At 37.2% G+C, this 21,334-nt stretch overlaps 1 protein-coding gene across 1 annotated transcript in view; it reads left to right on the top strand.

Annotated features, from left to right (window-relative positions):
- SAXO2 (stabilizer of axonemal microtubules 2) overlaps window positions 1-21,334 on the top strand; it is a 30,435-nt gene that overhangs the window by 4,856 nt on the left and 4,245 nt on the right. Inside the window, exons 2-3 of the mRNA XM_027852071.1 lie at window positions 16,890-17,051; window positions 20,359-20,561. Of these exons, the coding sequence (XP_027707872.1) occupies window positions 16,890-17,051; window positions 20,359-20,561 (365 nt within the window). The remainder of the gene's footprint in view (window positions 1-16,889; window positions 17,052-20,358; window positions 20,562-21,334) is intronic.

The raw sequence follows: 21,334 nt of genomic DNA, 5'->3' as shown, positions 1-21,334 counted from the left end.
GTTATTTGGAAAAAGGCATAGATGGCAATCCTTCTCAAATAAACAGATTAAATAAAGCTATGAAACAGCTAACAGACTGGATAACAAAGTCACTATCCAAAAAGATAGTGCCAGGCAAGAAAATTGGGCTGACTCTAACAAAGTGAAATATAATAGTATAAAATTTTAGCTTTGCCTTCAAAAAATCTGTCCCAGATATAGTATTGGGGAGGCATGATTATTAAGCAGGAGAGTAGGGGAGATGGGAGGGAAAAAAAGATCTGAAGGTGTTAGGGGACTACAAAATCAATATGAATCAACAGTGTGGTATGTGATTCTGAGTTGTACACTGCCTACTACAAAGGTTCCTTGACCACCATTTACTGCTGCTTCATATCATAGTGCCCTCAGAAAGCCATGAGTTCTGTTTACAAATTGTCTTCGTATTAGATCGGTCCCCTCCCCTCAGAAATTACTTTGTATATATTTATATTTGCTTATGTGTTTATATATTGTTTCCCCTCAATGGAATGTAAGCTCCTTGAGGACAGGTTCTATTTTGTTTTGTCTTTGTGTCCACAGCACCTAGCACAGTGCCTGATATATAGTAGGCACTTAATGGTTTGTTTTTGTTTTTGTTTTTTTTTTGTTCTTGTTTTTCAGGAAAATATAGCAGCCAAAAAAGCTAATGCAATTTTGGGCTACATTAAGATGGTTCAAATGTGATCTTTCCTGGCCAAACTCTAACCCATTGGTGGGAAACCTGCAGCCTCAAGGCTACATGTGGCCCTCTAGGTCCTTGGGTGCAGCCTTTTGAATGAGTCCAAGTTTTACAGAACAAATCCTTTTATTAAGGGGATTTGTTCTGTGAAGTTTAGGGCTACACAGGTGGCCTCAAGGCCTCAGGTCCCCACCCTTGCTCTAACCAGTCCCACTGTCCTCTGTTGTGCCCAAAACTATCTGTGTGTGTGTGTGTGTGTGTGTGTGTGTGTGTGTGTGTGTGTGTGTCTTCAGTTCTGGGCACTATATTTCTTGAAGGACATTTTAAAATTGGAGAGCAGTTAAAACAGGATAACCAACATGGTTAAAGGCCTTAAATTCATGTTATATGAGTATCTTTTGAAGGTACTAGAGATGTTTAGAGTAGAGAGCAAAAGGCTTAGAAGGACTATAGGATCATAGACTTAGGGCTGGAAAGGACCCTAGAGGTCATTTATTCTAGTCCTCCATTTTGCTTATGTGGAAACTGAGGTTGCAGGTGACCTGTCCAATATCGTATGGGTGGTAGAAGCGAGAAATGGGATTTGAACCCAAAGCCTTTGGCTCCAGAATCAATGATCTTTCCAGGACATGGTAGCTATGTTTAAATAGGTGAAAGACTATGATGTGGAAGAGGGATTAAACATGTTATCTGGCCCCAGCCTACAGCTAAGAGTAATGAGTAGAATTAGCAAAGAGGCAGGCTTAGGCTTCCTGACAAACTAGAGTTGCCTAACATGACAGAATGGACCCTCTCAGAAGGTAATGGGATCCTCCTCAAAAGGTTAGATGACTATTTGTTGAGTGTGTTGTGGTGATTCTTTTATAGGTATGGGCTGGACCAGGTGGCCCTAGACCCTTGGGGATGGGAGGGAGGGAAAAGTGCAAAGGAGAAAAGTGGAGGGCACAGAAGTAGTGATTTAGGTACTTCCTGAAATGGTGGTTTGGTGGAGGAACTCACTAATCAGAGGTAGGGTTTCAGTGAAAGAGGGATCTCAGGATGAGAAAGCTGTAGAGTGGAGGTGTCTTCTAGGGTGAAAAGGTTGCCATATGGTGAAATGTAGAGAGTCAGGAGTAGAGCTCGGAGAGAGAGTTTACAAGATAGTATGGTATACTGTGCTTTGGCTGACTATACACATAGAATTCTAGTACTGGTTCTGCCATTAGCTGTACAGCCATAGGCAAGTTGCTTAAATTCTCTGTGCCTTAGCTTCCTCATCTTTTAAATAAGAAGAAAGCCTAGATCATTGTTTCCCACTTACTCCTAGCACACAGACCAACCCTATCCACTGCATCAAGCACAGGGGACAGCCTGCTTAAAGGTAGAGACAGAAGATAGAATTTGTGTGTGCAAGACAGCAAGGAGGTCAAATTAGCTGAACCATAGAGTGTTTGGAATACTTCTCCTCCTCATTTCTGCCTCTTAGAAGCCCTAGCTTCCTTCTAAAACTTAACTCAAATTCTACCTCCTCATAGGAACTTGCCCAATCCTCCTACTAGTGTCCTCCCACCTGTGTGTGTGTGTGTGTGTGTGTGTGTGTGTGTGTGTATCTGCTTATATACATATATATGTGACTTTAATAATGATTGCCCCTTGAAGACAAGGACTACTTTGCTTTGTCTTTTTATTTCCAGCCTACCACAGTCCCCGGCATAAGTTAGGTGCTTAATAAATGTTCATGAATTGATCAGTTGGGAAAAAATAGTCTTCATATTTATTGTTTCTTATTTCAGTATAATATTCCATGATATGCATATATTAGTTCGTTCAGGTATTCCCAAGTGAAAACTCACTTTTTCTATACAAGCTCCTGCCTACCATACCTTCCCCATTTTGTACATGGGAAATTGAAATTTTTAACTTATGTGTAATTCAGTCCTACTAAATTTCACCTTCAATTAAGCCAAATGTTCTAGACCAAGGGTGGGAAACCTGTGGCCTTGAAGCTACATATGGCCCTTTGATGGAATCCAAACTTTGGTCTAGACTATCAAGATCTTTTTGGATTCTGCCATCCAGAGAGTTAGCCATACAGCTTTGCGTCATCTTCAGATGTGATAAATGTCATCTTTATTGTATCCAAGTTATTGATAAAAATACTAAATATCACAGATCCCTGAAGCAATCTACTGAAGCTTCCTTTGAAGTTATTATCATAGGATCATAGATCTCTGGCTGCCAAAGTCATCTAGTCCAACCTCATTTTACGTATGAGAAAACTAAGGCCCAGAGAGTTTAAGGGATTTATCCAGATTCAACAGGTAGCAATTAAAAGTAACAGAACTGAGATTGAAAGTAAAGTCCCATTTCACTCTTTGCGTTGCCCCATAGTGATTTTTTTTTGTTCTTTAATATATTTTATTTTTTCCCCTATTACATATTAAAACAATTTGTTAACATTTGTCTCTTTTTTAAGTTTTAAGTTCCAAATTCTATCCCTCCCTTCATTCCCCCTTCCTGAGATGGTAAATAATCAGATATAGGTTATACATGTTCAATCATGTAAAACACTTCCATATCAGTCATTATGTATAAGAAGACTCAAATAAAAGAAAAAAAATGAAAGAAAGTGAAAAATAGCATGCTTCAGTCTGTATTCAAACATATCATTTCTTTCTCTGGAGGCAGATAGTATGCTTCGTCATTAGTCCTTTGGGATTGTCTTGGATCATTGTATTACTGAGAATAGCTAAGTCATACACAGTTCTTCATCGTACAATATCACTGTTCCTGTGTGCAACATTCTCCTGGTGCTGTTAACATCACTCTGCATCAGTTCATATAAGTCTTTCCAGGTTTTTCTGAAATCATCCTGTTTGTCATTTCTTATAGTACAATAATACTCCATCACAATTATATACCACAGGTTGTTTAGCCATTCCCCAATTAATGGACAGCCATTCAATTTCTAATAATTAGCCACCACAAAAAAGCACTACTATAAATATTTTTGTACAAATACATCCTCTCCCCCTTTTTTATATCTTTTGGATATAGACCTAGCAGTGGTATTACTGGATCAAAGGGTATGCATAGTTTTATAGCCCTTTGGGCATGGTTCCCAATTGCTCTCCAGATTGGTCGGATCAGTCCATAGTGATTATTTTTTGAGGCCAGTCATTCAATCAGTCTGAGTTTTTCTGAATAATCTGAAACATGCTCTCCCAAAATAACGAGTTTATGTCAGACTATACCCAACTTCTCACCTCTTTTCGCAGATTCTAAGGCCACTTTTCCCTTAAGGTTCCAATGTTTCCATGCAAGTTTCTATTTGCTGTTAAGAATTGAGTATAGAATAGAAGTTTTCTCTTGTTGCTTCTTCCATCTTTCCAAGGATAAAGAAATTATAATTATCACTAAGGCAAATCAAGAAATTATTAACTATTCTAATTTTGGCAGAAAGATAGAGTTCTACAGTCTGCATATCTACAGATAATTGAAGGTCCTCCATCATTATTATGTCATGTTTCCATTCCAGACTTGTCCTGTGACTATTTGCTTTTCATTACGTCCATTACAAAAATTAATATTGTCAAAATTCCTTTCCATGTCTTTTTCCCTTTGTAAGGAGCAACATGACTGTCAAATGAGAATTAGGGGCTCATTTATATTATTTATTATCATTGATTATATAAAATATGTTATGATGTCTTAGGTTTAGGTAGTACAGTTAAATCTTAATTATTTACATGTAGATAATCCCCTGTGAATTATTTACCATACATTTTTTATTATAGATTACTTTTAATCCCCACCATCCAGAAGTGTTTTCTTTCCTTTCTACTAATGTGTGTATGTATGTGTACATGTATATATGTCATGACTAAGGTGGTAATCCATTTTTTGCCTTGATCAGATCATATTTAAAATACTGTGTTGAATTCTGGGCACCAAATTTTAAGGAGATCGATTTGTTTGAGGATATTGAGAAGAGTACAGTCAGAGTAATGACTCAAAGTCATGCCATATCTAGAATTGGTTGAAGAATGTTTAGCCTACAGAAGAAAAGACTTAGGGATGGGAGAGGGTGTGTTGAGGATGTAACAGCCATCCATCTTCAGATATTTGAAGGTCTGTCTCTTGGAGGTTCAGTTTAACTTGTTCCGATTGATATAGGATGGACTAAATGGCTCCATATCTCTTAGGCCTTTTATGTCCATTATAACTCTAAAATTATGGTTCAATGTCCAACACCTTCCTTCTTTCTTCTTGAATAAAGAATTCATATTATATAGGTATAAGGCTTCTATGTAAATGACAAGCCTTTGGCACATTTCATTTCTTGCTCCTGAGTCATGTCTTGCAATATATTTTTCAGTGTCTTTCTCTATGCCCACCTTTATTTACATTAAAACCAACAAATTAAAATTATATGTTGTTTTAATCTAAAGATTTTTGTTGAATTCTTAGTAGATTTTCTCTGCCTCCCTATTCTCTGCAAAAGATCACAGCACATTACCCTCTATTATCTTTATGGTGGGCTTTTTCTGGATGTTCATCTTGAGTCCTGAAATGTGAGATAACCAAATATCCCATAACATGATGCTTCTTGTTGCCTTTGGGCAGAGACCAAAATTAATCCTGGGCTCATTCCCTTAATTCCTACTTTCTAGGAGAACCTATTAACCACTCTCACTTTTTATATTCAGGTTTCACTTGTAGCAAGAATGTCAAGACTGACAAGTTTTAGTTTCTCCAGTAACAGGTTTGTTTGCTGGTCAACATACAAGAATTGAATAATCATTCATAGTACCTCTAATTAAGTAATTGTTTTATAGGAAGTCTTAAGAACTATGATTCATAGCATTTTCTGGCCTGCTTTCTACCATTTGCCAAGGTCACAGCAGATGCAGAAGGGGGCCACATGGGCCTGAGGGCTGTTTTGGTTTTGTTTATTTTTCCAGAGCAGATCCCAGAGTTTTACCATTACTGATTTAAGCAAATCTGGTTACATGACTAGTGTGTATATCTGGATGTGGTATAAAGTCTCTGTTTAGTTAGTTTGATGATTAAGGTAATAACTTAATCTAGTTTGCCCCCTGTTTAACTTTCTGACTTAAAGGTGTGGATATTATGCTTATCAAATTTGAAGATGACAGAAAACTACTTAAATAACTATAGCCATTTCAAATAACATGAAAATATATTTTTTTACCAAGAATAAGAATACCCTAGTGCTGGGTTTAGGGTGGGGGGGTGGTAGAAGCAGTTACTCACTAACATAGAACATATGTATCCTCATTACCAGAACTAGGCTTGTGAGAGCAATTAAAATTGGAAAATTAACATAAAAACTTAGAGAAAATTTAAATAAAATATGCATAATACATTTAAATAATGCTCCTTGCATTTTGAATTATAGTACAGCTTAATGGTTGCAACTGAAAAGTTTTCTCAAGATATGGAAGGAATTGAATGTTTAGTTGATTTAGACAAATGGGATTGGATTGATGCCATTATAATCTCTTTCATTTAGTTGCCTCATTTTCCTGGGAGATTTTGAATACATCATAGAAAAGAGTTTTTATATGATGGGCAACAGAAGCATAAATGAAAGAAATAATGATAATAAGATGTAGGCTGTAGACATGTGTAGACATGATGCCAGAATATCTGATTGAAAAATTAAAATGGCAATTAAACATCCAGATGTGTGTTTTTTTTTCTGTAGAGTGCCAGATATCTGAATGAGTCCAAATATCCATATGTTTGGCTAACATCTGGAGATTAACTGAGTTTTCTATTTTTCATCCAGATGTTTTTCTGTCACATAGAATAACTCAGATTCAATCAACCAACAGATTCTGATTTAGTTTATTTTATGTTCTGAGAACTATAGTAGATCCTGGGAAGCATATAAGCATATATAGTCCCTGCCTCCTAGGAGCATACAATCTAGTTGGGAAGAGAAAACCTATATGCACAAACCAACAGGTAAACAAAAAAAAAACCCCAAAAAACCAAGTATTATAAATGACATTGACCAATTCACTTGACCTTTCTTAGCCTCAGTTTCTTCCTTGGTAAACTATGAGTCTGGAGTGGATAATTTCTCAGTTCGCTTACAGCTCTATACTATGTGATCCTACAGATATGAAACTGGATAAACTGAGTATGAATGCTTTTTAAGATGAGAGGATGGAGAAAGCGATGAAGGCTGAAGTAGGCAGATAATGCTCCCTAGAGGAAGAAAGTCTTGACGTGACTTTTTGAACTATAGGTAGGATTTGCCTACATAGAGAATCAGGAAGACGCAGATGAAGGGACCAATATAAATAAAGGCTCTGAGGTGTCATTGAATATAGAACATCCATGGCATGGTAAGGAGACCTGAATGACCACAGCACGGGATACATCGGAGAACAATACGAAACAAGGTTGTATAGATAAGATGGAACTAGAAAGGCTGAAACTTCAGAGTCAAAAGGCTCAACATCAACCTGAGGAGGACCAATGGAAGTTTAAGAGCGCATTCATGAACATAAAATGAAATACACAGAGCGTGAGACAGAAATAATATGGTAAAAGTAGCAAAAACTACCCAGGACTAATCCAAGAATTTTCATCCTGTTTAACAATAAGATGGCTAGCCCTAGATCTTTCTGTATCCATTCAAACAAATAATCTAAAAGGTATCTCCAAGTTTGATATATCCCCAAGCAAAATTTCCTATAGTCTAAGCTTAGTCATAATCAAATTACCTGAAGTATACAAAACAATGTTAGGAGGTAAAGAGTGATATTTCTTGAGTTATACATAAATATCTATATTGGATCTTTTTTATTTAAAAAAATTTTAATTAAATTTAAATTTAATTTAATTTAATTTTAAAAAATAATCCAATTAATCCTCTACCCCTTTCCGAAGTGAATTTATAACCTAAATTGATATTAATAGAAATATTAATGATGTAGTTGGAGGGTGTCCCTAAATAAATACCTAATCATTTAGCCCAGACTAATTGTACTACATAATTTCCAAGTAAACATCAATACAAGTAGTCTAAGTGACAGAATTCACCGATAAGCTTATAGTATGAGCTAAGACTACAAAATTTCCACATCCGCAGAGGAAGTAAAAGGAGAAAAAGGAAAGAGCACTGACTCGAGCCGAAAGAACTATGTTCCAATCACAGCGAGGATATTTACTACCCTTGTGATTTTGGGCAAGTTACTTAAGCTTCTTGGGTTTCAAGCTTCTTCATCTAGAAAATCAGAAGGTGGACTAGAAGGCCTTAGAGGCCCCTTCCAACTCTAGAACTAAGATCCTATGACTTCCTATAACTAAAGAAGAAAAGAAAATGCCAAAGGTAACCAATTATTTCCAAAGGAGAACCATTTATATTCTTAAAGAAAACCTGTTACTAATGTAGGCAGACAAGGTTCTTGCAGTGGCAATATGTCCTAATTTATAATGTGTCACCACTATCACATTTAGGCCAGCTCAAGTACACTAAGGTCATGAGACAACAGAAAAAGTACTTTCTACTTTGCAATTTAATTGGGCTTGTGATCACAGTCTGGTACAACCTTAAAGAACTATTGGGGGGGGAAGGGGGAGGAGAGGCAGGGACGAAGATGTAAGAGTTAAAGCTCATTTGGATGTATCAGACACTAGGACCACAGTTTCATGAATTTGCTCAGACAGATGATCTTATGTTCTAGGCATAGTGAATTTAGTCAGTAGTCAATAAACATTTATTAAGACCTACTATGTTCCAAGCCCTGTGCTAAGTTCTGGGGGTACAAAAAGAGGCATGACAGTCCCTGCCCCCAAGGAGCTCACAATCTAATGGGGGAGACAATAAGCAAGCAAATATGTATGAACAAGGTACACACAGGATAAATAGGAAATAATTAATAGAACAAAAGCACTAGAATTAAAAGAGGGTGGGGTGTGTGTGATATGGTCAGACCTGCTTTTTAGGAAGATCAATATGATACCTCAGTAGAACATGGATGGGATGGAGAAGAGACTTGTGGCAGGTAGACCCTAACCCCCTACCCTGGTGCAGCTATTGTAGTATGCCAGGTCTGACGTTATAAGGGCCTATACTGGGGAAAGGGCAGTATCAGAGGAGACCAGGGGGTGTATAAGAGAGATGTTGTGAGGGCAGAAACAGTTGGACTTGATCACTAATTAGATTGGGGGCAGGGGAGGTGAAAGAGGGCGAGGAGTCTCCTGAAATACTACTAAATAAAAGGAGAGATCTTGAGCATTTTATAAACAATTTCCTGAGGAACAACTGGCCCATTTCTGAGTACGTGACCCAAGATGGGGAAGTGATATAAAGAAAGCTAAGATTACATTGTCAAAGATGGGTAGGTTGGATTTGATTGAGAGAAAAGCTGAAGGAAGATCAATTAGGGGGACTATTGATGTAGTCAAAGTAGGTATCTCTAGGGCAAATGACTTGAGAAATTAGAGAATTATTAGAATTAAATTAGAAAATTATTAAATTAGATTAGAATAAAAGAAGCTTCTATAGTGTCTGAAGTAGATAAAAAAGTTATTAGAATCCCTTATCATAAGCAATATTAGGTTGAAAACTTTGTGGGAAGATAGCTACCTAATTAAGGACAAATTTGGTTCATTCTCCTATGAAAAGGACTTGGAAAAGTTTTCAAGAAAAATCTAAAGTGGTTAATGTAAATTATGAATAATAGGGATGCTGTGTCCCTAAAATACTGGTGCCTGGCAATGTACCTCAAGCCACAGAGAGGTCTCTTAGCTAAAGGAGTGCCTTATGACTTCAGAAATAGCTAGCTGTACTGAGAGCACACCCGCTGCTACTCATCCACATGATTTTTTTGAGGAGTTAATTTTGGAGTAGGTCCAGATTGTTTGCTTATTGTGGTACAAGAGAACTTTTCTGAGATCCTTCTGCTATCACAGAGCCATAGGACGAGGTTTCTCCAGTAGCCTAGAAATCTCAAATGCTCAAACTTACCAATCTTTGGAACTTTTCTTCCTGCCTGTCCTAGCATGGTGTAAGTCTGAACCTCCACTTAGCATGTCCAATGCAGTTACAGGGACCTAGTGGAGAATTTTTTGTCCAGACCACTGCTAGATAGCACAGGAGAAAGAGTGCTAGAACAGAAATCAGGAAGACCTGAGTTCAAATCTTGCTTCAGACACTTTGCTATGTAACCCTGAGCAACTCATTTAATGTCTGTCTGACTCAGTTTCCACATCTGTAAAATGGAGATGATGATAACACCTACCTCCCAGGATTGTTGTGAGGATAAAAGTAGATATTTGTAAAGCACTTTGCAACCCCCAAAGCACATGTTCCTTAGGTGTCTGACTCTCTACTTATAATGTCTGCATCTCTGCTCTTCCTGTTGATGCTGGGTTATTTACGGGGGAGTGTGCCCCAGCTTTATGGAGGAATTTTTTTTGTTACTTGTATTATAATGCCATTTCAGTAAATATTTTCACTTTGAGCTAATAGTGTGTTCTGGCTGACTACTGAAAGGTAAACAGATCAGTGAGGGACTTGTGAGCTATAGTTTTAAGGGTACAGATCCACACAGAGTACCTTAAACTTAGGGTGGCTATCCTCCATGGCAAAGGTGTCAAACTCCCAACCTGCTGTGCCAAACTCCTGAGCAGGGCCCAAACCAGATTAAAATGTAATTGAGAAATGTTTAACAAAATAAATAAAAATTCAGTAAAACCTAGATAATGTTAATTTGTGATTTTCCAAGTCCATAGTCAGCCTGGGGATCTGTTTCTATTTGAGTTTGACACCGTTGCTCCAGGACATCAATCCTGTGAGTTGGGGTGCCTGCAAGTGCTACATGAATATGTTAAATCTTTATGTCATCTGAGAATTACAGTTTCTCAGAATTGAAGGGGACCTGAGAACCATGTAGTCCAATAAGAAGTACCCATTCTGGGTCTCATAACATGACCTGCTTTTTAGAGAAACATAGAGTCAGAGAAGTTATTACTGTGTTTCTTCATTGTGCAGAAAAAAAGCAGAGAATGTCCAGAGAATACAGAGTGATTAGAAAATATCTTTCAAATAAAGAAAACACTTTGCATCTGTTAAGTGGCATAGATATTATTCAGAGCAAACTGCTGTGCACCAACATTATGATATTGTTTATACTCCAGGTTCTGGATCTATTTACACTCCAATGATGATTATTTTCCCATTTGGGGGACTAAAAGGGATTTAGAATTATGCCATTTAGACATGACACATCTGACAGGACTCTTTCATGATTGTTCCCAGAAAATCGAAATTACGCTATGCATAGAACCCAGAACACATAGAATCTTACCAGCTAACTGCACAAGCTAGAGGGAATGCTGCCTGCTAACTTAAATCAATAGTGTTCCCATGTTCCCTAAATCAAGACTTTGCCCTAGGAATACACTCAGCCTTCCAGGGATCTACAACCGGATTCATTCACAGTCTGCCAGGGAACCATGGTCAAAAACACCCACAAATCACTTATGCTGATTCAGTGCTTCTCTGCAGACTTTTAACTCTCCAGTCAATCTCTCTCATCACAGTTTCCCACTAATGTTCATTGATATACTTACAGCTGTACAATTGATCTCCACATCCTTCATATTTCCAACATATTCCCAAAACCCATGGGCATTCCTACATCTGAGTATTCCTTTATAGTCTGCAGAGACAACTGTGAATAGATTATAATCCCTTTTGCCTTCAACACACTTATCTCTCAAGGCTGAATTCCCCAGGGTCTAACACAAAACATAATGAACTGATTTGGCTACCCACACCATAGATACTGGTTAGTATAGGAGAAATCATGGAGCATAACAGAGCAGAGGAATAATTAATTCAGCATGGTAACTAAGGGCTCTCCAATGGAGGGAACAGTGCTAAGCACTGGGACAAATAAAATATTTGTGTCATAATATCACAGGCTTTGGAGCTGGAAGGTGCCTCAGAGATCATCTAGTAACGCCCTACTCGTGTGCACGTGCACGCGCACACAAACACACACACACACACACACACAAACACAATTTACAGAGATGAAAACTGAGGCCTAAAGGGAAATAATTTACCTAATTGACACTCATTATAATGGCCTGGTATTGGTTATTCATTCATGCGTGTGTAACTAGAATTCTCATAAGTCCCTCTAAGAACTTGCTACCTTTCCTAGGTTCAATGTGGAACATTTTGGGTAACTAGTTATGCAAATCATGGCCCAATCCCCAACAAGCTCCATTAACAGAACATGCAAGATTCAAAAACTTAATAAAAATTTTTAATAAAATATAAAATTAGTGTAAATAACAAGGGAAAAACAATTGGTCAAATTTTTACACAAATGAGCAAAATATCCTATACCTTATAGGATGGAGAAAAAAGCTCCCAGGGAAAGCTCACATAGGGGTGGAGAAATTATCTTTCAGATGCTGTAGCTCCTGTCTTCTCACTTCTTTAATAAGTTTGTACTCTCAGAAGCCATCCTTGCATCCAGAAACTGTCTTGACATCTCAAACCTTCCTGCAATGAGAATGCAGGCTCCCTCACCTCTGTGGGGACTTGCACTGGAGAACTCCATTAAGGGAGAAGACAACCCTTGTCCATATTGCATTTGAGTGCCTTTATCAACTAGGTTATAAGCTCTTTGGAAATAGTAACCATGTCTTTTTATAGAAGCTAATAGAAGGAAGGGATCATTTTTTATTTATCTTTATATATCCACTAGCACTTAGTGTAACCTTACACATAATAAGTATTTAATACATGCCTGTTGAATGCTAAGTGAATGTGTTCAATAAATATTTGTTCATTGAATTTTACTTACAAATTAAAATACTTTTCTCACCACCTTTTATAAATAAATATTCACCTCTAAATCTGCAATGCTATGATGATATGTAATTTTCTATGGTCAGTAACAAAGAGGCCTTCCTTATAAAGTTCACCTTCTGTCCTTCATACTATTTTTGGTTTTTGCCCTCTTTTTGCTTTGTTTTCCTTAGGTAATTTACTTCTGTCTTCTGAGCCTCAGTTTCCCCCTGTAGAAAATGGAGGTAGGAGGCTGGAAAAGATGATTTCTAATGGTTCTTCCAACTTTAACATTCTGTGAGTCCATGAAAGTGTTTTGTAAACCTCAAAGGAGCACATGGAATTTTAAAATTTGAAGGGATTTTAGGAATCATCTAGCTCATTAGATGAGGAAACAAAACCAAAGAGGTAAAGGGACTTTGCCTAAAGAGTCACAAGGTGACAGAGTGACAGCAAGTATTCAAACCCAGGTCTTATGACTCCAGATCTAAATATGAACTATAATAATTATTATTATTTCCAGTCTCCTTTACCTTTGATCTTTTTTTTAAATAAATTTTTAAATTCCAACATACCTCATTGCTAGCAGGTCTGTGTCAATTTTGTTTACCAAAGATGAATGACATCATAATCTTAGGCATCACCTCCTTACTATCAAACAATAGAAACCTGGCAAGAGAATATGCATAGTGCAACATAAGCCCACATCGCTTTAATCACTTTCTGCTAAGTGGAAAGTCTCTCACTGGAAATAACAATGTCAGTAATATCACTGATGTTGAAGAAGTCATGGAGTGATAGAAAGAGTGCTGTGTTTAGAGTCTAGAGATTTGGATTTATAATCATAGATTTTGACATGAATGTGGTATGAAATTGAGAAAATCAGTCTGTGTCTCAGTTTCCTCTATAACATGGAAACAAACATTCCTACACTATTTTCCTCATTATATTATTTTGAGAACCAAGTAAAATATTAGGTGTGACAATACTGAAAAGTTAAAAGATAGGTACATCTTTATCCTATTTCAAAGGTCTATTATAAACACCCTTTAGCTCCTTTATCAGCTGAGACATAGATAATATAGAATTTTAACCAGGTATTGACTATATTCTTGATGATCTCATTAACTCCCAAGAATTCGATTATCATTTCTTTGCAGATGATTCCCAGATTTACATATTCAGTCCTACTCTATCCTGAACTTCAGACCCAAATCAGCCAATGCCCCTTGGACATTTCCCACTGGACATCCTGGAAGTATCTCCAAACTGACATGGTCTAAAACTAAACTCATTATCTTCCCCCCAATCCCCACCCCTCCTCTTCCCTACACTTTCTATCAAGGGCATTATCTTGCCATTCACTTCAGATCTAAACAGTTGCCAAGTCTTATCCATCCTCATCACCTCTCACCTTGACTATTGCAATAACCTCTTAATTGGTCCTGCCTCTAGTCTCTCCTCTCTCCAGTCCATAGTCCATGCAGCTGTCAGTGGTATTCCTTAAGTGTGACTGACCATGCTACTTCTCCACTCAGAAAGCTCAGGGATTCCTTATTACCTCTAAGATCAAATGCAAGCTCCTCCATTTGATGTTTAAAGCCCTTCACTACCTGGCTATAAGAACTTATTGCATGAATCTGGAAAGTCATGCATTCTACATCAGCCAAATAGACCTCTCTATTTTTCAAACATGCCTTAAAATAGGCTGCCTACCCCCTCCAACCCTCTGCCCTATGCCTGAGATGTACTACCTCCTTCTGTCCATCTTTTAGAAGAACCCCTAGCTACCTTCAAAAATTAACCCTAGTTCTACTTCCCTGCATGAGGCATTTCTTTTCTTAATTTTTGGAAGGCAATTGGGGTTAAGTGACTTGCTCAAGGTTACACAGCTAGTGAATATTACGTGTCTGAGGCCAGATGTGAACTCAGCTCCTCCTGACTCCAGGGCCAGTGCTCTATCCACTGCACCACCTAGCTGCTCCACATGAGGCATTTCTTAATCTCCCTAGCTGCTGTGCCCTCCCCCATTACCTTGATTTTAACTTATACGCATTTATATCTACTTTTATGTGAATGTTTCATTTTCCCTGATAGAATGTAAGCTCCTCAAGGGCAGGGACTATTTTGATTTTTCTCTTTACAGCCCCAGACACTAACAGTACCTGGCACGTAGGAGGCACTGAATGAATGCTTATTGATTGATTCATTCTCTTAGGGATATTTCTGACCAGAAATGCCAGTCTAGAATCAGAGAAGCCTTTCCCCCCTAGACCAGGGGTTCTTAACCTTTTTTGTGATACTTCATCTTTGGGAATCTGGTGAAGTCTATGAAGACTTTCTTAGAATCATGTTTTTAAATGCATAAAATAAAAGACATAGGATTACATGGAAACCAATTATACTGGAATAAGGTTATCAAATAATTTTTAAAAAAAAATCTAGACCGTACTGGAGAAACACTAACAAATTATTACTATGTTACTCTTTTTTCCCCTAAATATTTGTTGTATTGTGGTCTACTGTATCTGCTTCATGCTGACTAACTCCCTTCAGTTTACATATGTCTTTGTAGCATTAACCTTCTTTTCATCACACTTTTACAATTCACAAGGTGTAAATTTTTCTATCATAATTTTAAGTTAGCTGCTTTCTGATGACATGTAGAGGGTTAGGGTAATACATTTCCAAGTTATACTAAAGCATGGGTTATTGGAAGACTCACTGTAGACCAATGATACCATATATGATGTAGAGATTCTTATAGAACTTTAAACAGAGGGAGGCAATTTTGTTTCAAACTTCAGTATTTTGTCTTTTTTTGACCTTGCCCTCAATCATCTTGATCTGTATCCTGTGGTCAATCATACCTTGGGACCTGTACCCTCTCTACATTGGGAATGAAGATCAAATAGTTCATTCAGGATTGGTGACACAAATATGATATTGAGGTAAATAGTGAAAAGACCACTGGCCCTAGAAGCAAAACATCAGTGTAGTAACATTGAGGATATTAGCCTTGGGAAATCAGTGAGTCTATCTGAGCTTCCATTTCCTCATATGTAAAATGGAAATAAGAACACTAGCCTTGACTATCTCACAGAGTTTTTATAAGGATCAAATAATATTAAAAAGCATTGAAAATTGTAAGTTATTACTATTAAAGCTCCTTGGACTTGAATGGAATGTTGGTTGTGTTTTCAAATATTTTCTGTGATGTTTTTTGATGGAGACATATGGGAGTTGCAACAATTGGCTGAAGAATGTCCAGAATTTGTTTTTTATAGTGTGAATGGAGAATCATAATTAGAAATTATGGCATCTGAAGAAAATTCAATTGAGGCAGGGTGGCACCTGAGGCATGATCATTCATCCACATGATTGAGCTTGATTAGAAAAAAATTGAAGAACAATAAGCCAAGTTACTAGAAACAAGGAGAGATTGGGAACCTCAAATGCCTCATTTATTTATTCATATCAGCCCATCAAATGAAAATTGGTTAAAGGAATTAGTGATTTTAGCCTGAAGAAGAGAAGGCATGGGGGTGGGGATATGATAACTGTCTTCAAACATTTGAAGGGCTGCCATATGGAAGATGGAGCTCTACTTGGGGTCAACTCTACTTGGGATCAACTCTACTTGATCCCAATGGGCAGAACTAGAAGTAAAGGGTAAAACCTACAAAGAGGAAAATTTTAGGTTTCATATAAGGAGAAATTTTCCTTCTGGTTAAAACATTAGCTCCCTGAGGGCAAGGACAGTTTCATTTTTTTCTTTCTATCTCTATCACAGTGCTTTGAACATAGTAGGCACTTAAACTCATATTGAATTCAATTAACAATTAGGAGCTATCCCAAAGTAGAATGCACTGCATCGAGAGGTCCTCAAGCAAAAGCCCTTTGTTGAAGAGGTATATTGTAAAGTGGATTCTGGTTTAGGTATGGATTGGATAAGCAGCTATTCTAGGTCTGAGATCCCGTGATTCTATAAATCAGACATTCTCTTAAAGAGCACAGCTATCTTCTTTCAAGGTATCTGCCCTTCCCTGAGTGGCACCCAGTCTGTATTTTCTAGACTTTATTCTAGCTCTGGAAGGGGGCAAGATTTCAGACCTACACCTCAGGTTTTTCTTTCATTGGCAATCTAAGGTCAGCCTGGCATGTCAGATTGGTCCTAAAGAAAAGTCTCAGACATAACATAAACAAAGAAGGAAATGAAGCTGCTCTTAAGTAAAGATCCCTAAGTGTGTTGGGGATTTCTGGGTAATATCATGAGGTACAGTATAATGATTTCATGATATGCAAAATATTTTTAAAAGTTGAAACCATGTTTCAGTTCATTTATTTGTGTTTACACAGGCTCCATCGCTGTCCTCGGAGGCCTACAAGGATTTATGAAGAACTAGATTTGAGTTGCCCCACCACTGAATATTCAGAAAAATTTACCAGCTTTGAACATGTTATTCCTTCACAAAATATTAAATCTACCAAGCATAAACATCAAGCAAATGAAGGCAAAATGTAAGAAATAATAGCATTTAAGTAAATAGTCCACATTGCACTTTATATGCAATGGGGGCAAAGCTATTTCTAGTCTTTAAATATGTTTTATGATGTGTTTTATTTTTTATGACATTATTGTCCTTTCCTAATGACTCTTCCAACCCAATGGAACTCTCCCTTGCAACAAACAAATTCTGTTGAGTAAAGCAAATCAGTAAATTGGCCATGTTTGAAAATGTATAGTTTATTCAGCACCTATTGTCCACCAGATTTTTGCTGTGTAACAGGGCACGCTTCATTTTCATGTGGTCTTGGTCACAGGTAGTCACCACTAATCACAACTGGACAATACGTTGATGAGTTCTAATGCACTTATCTTTTACAGTCTTGTGGTCATATGTCAATTGTTCTTCTGATTCTGCATACCTTGCTTTGCATCAGATCATATAAGTCTCCCCATGTTCCTTTGAATTCCTCGTGTTTATGACTTCTTCTTGCATTACATTATAATTCACATTTTGGTCAGTCATCCCCCCAAACCAATGGATAGATACCCACTTTCCTTCTACTTTTTTGCTATTATGGTATTTTTTCTATATATGGGACTTATTCTTCAGTCTTTAATTTCCTTGGAGTATATGCCTAGTAGCGACATCACTCAAGTCAAAGGCTATGTACAGTTTAGTGACTTTATAAATATTATTCCATATTGTTTTTCGTAACAGTTGGGCTAATTGACACCTCCACCAACAGCACCTACTCACCTTCTTCCCACACTCTGCCCTGGTATTATACCAGGCCAAAATCTGCTCCCCCATGCAGTTAGGTTTGGTTTGAGGGAGCTGGGGATTGAGACACAAATACAGGAACCATGTTATCTGTGCCCCATCCTCTCTCATAGTTGGGAAGGATTGGAGCCCGTTGTTACTCCTGGAGTAGGCTGGGGTCTGAAACTCATTACTTGGCCCTTTATTATCTCTCTCCCTTTGTGTGGGTAAGATAACTGATATCTCTCTTAGCTTTACCTCTTCTGTTGGTTTCTCCTTTGCTCCACCTGCCAGTTTTTCCCATTCTATGTCAGTTTCTTGAGAAGGCCAGACTTGGCTTGCATCTTGCATATCAGCATCCTTGCTGGAAGTGGGATTCTCACTTTTATATTAAACTAGTAACTTGTGCTGAAGTAGAGATGACCTAAGGAGAAACCTAACTATTTAATTTTGAGGCTCAGAAAAGATGTTTAAAAATAAGACTTAAAAAAAAAAAGAAAAAAAATAAGACTGAAGATAAGGAATAGTGAGTAGAGTAAAAAAGAAGTAGAGGGAAAAAGGTAAAATTATTCTGAAGTTCACATTTTGATGGGGATTTTTCTGCCACTGTCCATATTTGTTCAGTTGATCAACTGTTTTATTTTCTCTGATATTTTCCAACTTTTCCCTACACCAGTTTTCTTTAATTTTTATTTTTACATTGCTCCATCACATTTTTCATTTGTTTATGCCAGCATCCTGGTATCATTTTGATTCAGGTAGAGCCCAACCCACTTGTGTATAGCAGTGACGGAGACTTTCTATAGCCCTTATGCTGAATGCAGCTCTTGACTTCATTTCATCCAGTCCTTTTAGTCATGGTCACTACAATTCAGAGAAAAATTTCCCTCAAGTGAGTATCTATGGATTTCTAATTAAGAATGGAATTTCTGAAGGTTTAAGAATAAAAAAGAGAAGATATGTGAACAGTGTACAATAGTCTGAATAACATTGACTTACCCCAAAGGTTTACCAGTTCTCAGTTTAAAAACCACAATATTTCAGAGACTATGCCCCAGAAATTTTGGGTCCTTGCCAAGCAACCTAACCTAGACTACTGAAATCCAAGGAGGCTGATGACTTTGCACACAAAGGTAAGTGAACCAGATTCATAGCTAGGTGAGAAACAGGATTTTTATTCCATAATTTGTAGTCATTTTGCCTGACTAATCCTAGGTAGAAAGTTAAAAAAATAGTAATCAGCTTGACCTTATGAAGGGTAAGGCATGGCACCATCATGGTATAATAGAAACAGCCATGGATTTAAAGTCAAAGGCTGGATTTGAAGCCTGGTTCTTTTATTTATTATCTGTTTATTATTTATTATCACAACTCCATTAGATTGTGAGCTCCTTGAGAGCAGGGACTGTTTTTTGTTTTTTTTTGTTTTGTTTTTTTGCCTTTCTCTGTATCCTCAAATCCTAGCATAGTACTTTTCACATAGTTGGTACTTAATAAATACTTGCTGACTTGACTTAACTTTTTGGACCTCAGTTTCTTCATCTGTAAAAATGAAGATATTACAAAAAATGAACTCTGACATCCCTTCCCATTCTAAATTTAAATTCCTATAATAAACACCCAGCAAAACAGAAGGTTAAAAGATTGTCTAACCTAGCATATCAGACTAATTTAATTTCTTTCCATAGAAGAGGAAAAGGCTTGTAGAAATAGGCTATCTACAATACCTATATAGAGCTAGATATGCCTAGACTTGGAACAGTCCACCAGTTCTATCAGTGAAATGGGACATGGACTGTTAGAACTGAAAAGGGCATTAGAAGTCATCCAGTTTAACCTTATTTTGCAAATGAGGAAAATGGGATCTAGAAAGGTTGAGTGACTTGACCAGCCATTTAGTAGAAGAGCCTGGACTAGAACCCAGTTCTCACGGTATCTCATATATTTCAAGTATATTGTCTTTCTCTTTAGGATCTTCCTTTCATGACAGGAAGACCTAGAATGGCAGATTTGGAGACAGAAGGGAACTTAGAGTCCATCTGGCTCACTTCCCCATTTTACAGAAGAGGAAACGAAAACCCGGAGAAATAAGCTAACATGCCCTAGGTCACACAAGTACTAAAGGACAGAAGCAAGATGTGAATCCAGACCATTTGCCTCTAATGATAGTGTACTTTCCATGGTACCACACGTCTCTCAAAAACATCAATTGGGTAGATGTTGAATTTTATCCCTTCCAGAACTTAACACTTTGCTAAAGTTCAGAGAGAGTCTACACTGAACAGATAGGACTTAATTGATCATTTTTAACTCTGAGAGACATATCAAGTAGCAAGAAACCCAGTGGAAATGATTGTGGGGCCACTGCTCATAATCTTTGAGTGATTGTGGAGACCAGGAAAAGGTGCTATACACGGTACAAGTGTTACCTCTAACTCTGAACTTCTTATAATACGACTTGGTTTTACGTTTCAAATGCCAAATGCCCTCAGTACCCATATTTCATGAAGTGAAAAATAAATATCCTTTATGGAATGTCCCATGTTGTGTTATTTCAGGTCTGAACGTCTTCCCCGTGACACATTTCAAGAAATGGTTCATGCACCAGAAGAATACAGGCCAAAAATGGTGGACACTGATATGACAACCACCTATAAGCAGAATTTTAACGTTTACCCATTACAACCTGCTGAAACAATGAGGCCTCTGGACAGACGTCTTATTAAAAAAGAAAAGCTGGATACTCTTCCTACCTATAAAGGTAATAGCACACATTTTTAAAAGGAATAACGTAACCAGCACTTACTTTTAGTGTAATTGATATAGTGATTTTTAGATATTTTTCATAAACTTTGTTGGGTCAAATATGAGCTTCTCAAATGCCTTTGAAAAGAAATATATATTTGTATATATAATATATATGTTTATATACATATATGTGTGTCTACATACATAAAATACTACATATGTACCATATATACTATAACTAATATTATACATATACACATAGGTGTATGTGTGTATATGTCCATATATATGCTTTTTTTTTTGTGAGGCAATCAGGGTTAAGTGACTTGCCCAGGGTCACACAGCTAATATGTTATCAAACATCTGAGGCCGGATTTATAGATATATATGTATATATGTATGTATGTATGTGTATGTATATATATGTGTGTGTGTGTGTGTATACATATATGCTTTCAGTGACATTTTGGCAGCTCATATTTATATAGGAGAGGAGTGACCTAGTCACATGTGCACCTTACAAAGAAAAGTTGCTTTGGCAGCTGTGTGGTGGATGGATTTTGAGAGGAGAGAGAATGAAAGTAGGAAGGCCAGTTTGGATGCTATTACAATAAACAAAGTGAGCGAGGTTTTGAGAGAACCTCAATGAAGATAGTGACTGAGGGGTAAAGTGAAGTAGAAAAATACTAGAAATGTTGTAGAAGGCCTTGGATCTCAGATTTTATTTGAGAGGCAAGAGAGCCATTGAACAAACACCTAACATGAATTCATCTGTACATGAAGAAA

Source organism: Vombatus ursinus, unplaced genomic scaffold (genome assembly GCF_900497805.2).
Source record: "Vombatus ursinus unplaced genomic scaffold, bare-nosed wombat genome assembly UNPS02009205.1, whole genome shotgun sequence".
Classification (NCBI taxonomy): Eukaryota; Metazoa; Chordata; class Mammalia; order Diprotodontia; family Vombatidae; genus Vombatus; species Vombatus ursinus.
This window is presented reverse-complemented; position numbering and strand designations above follow the sequence as displayed.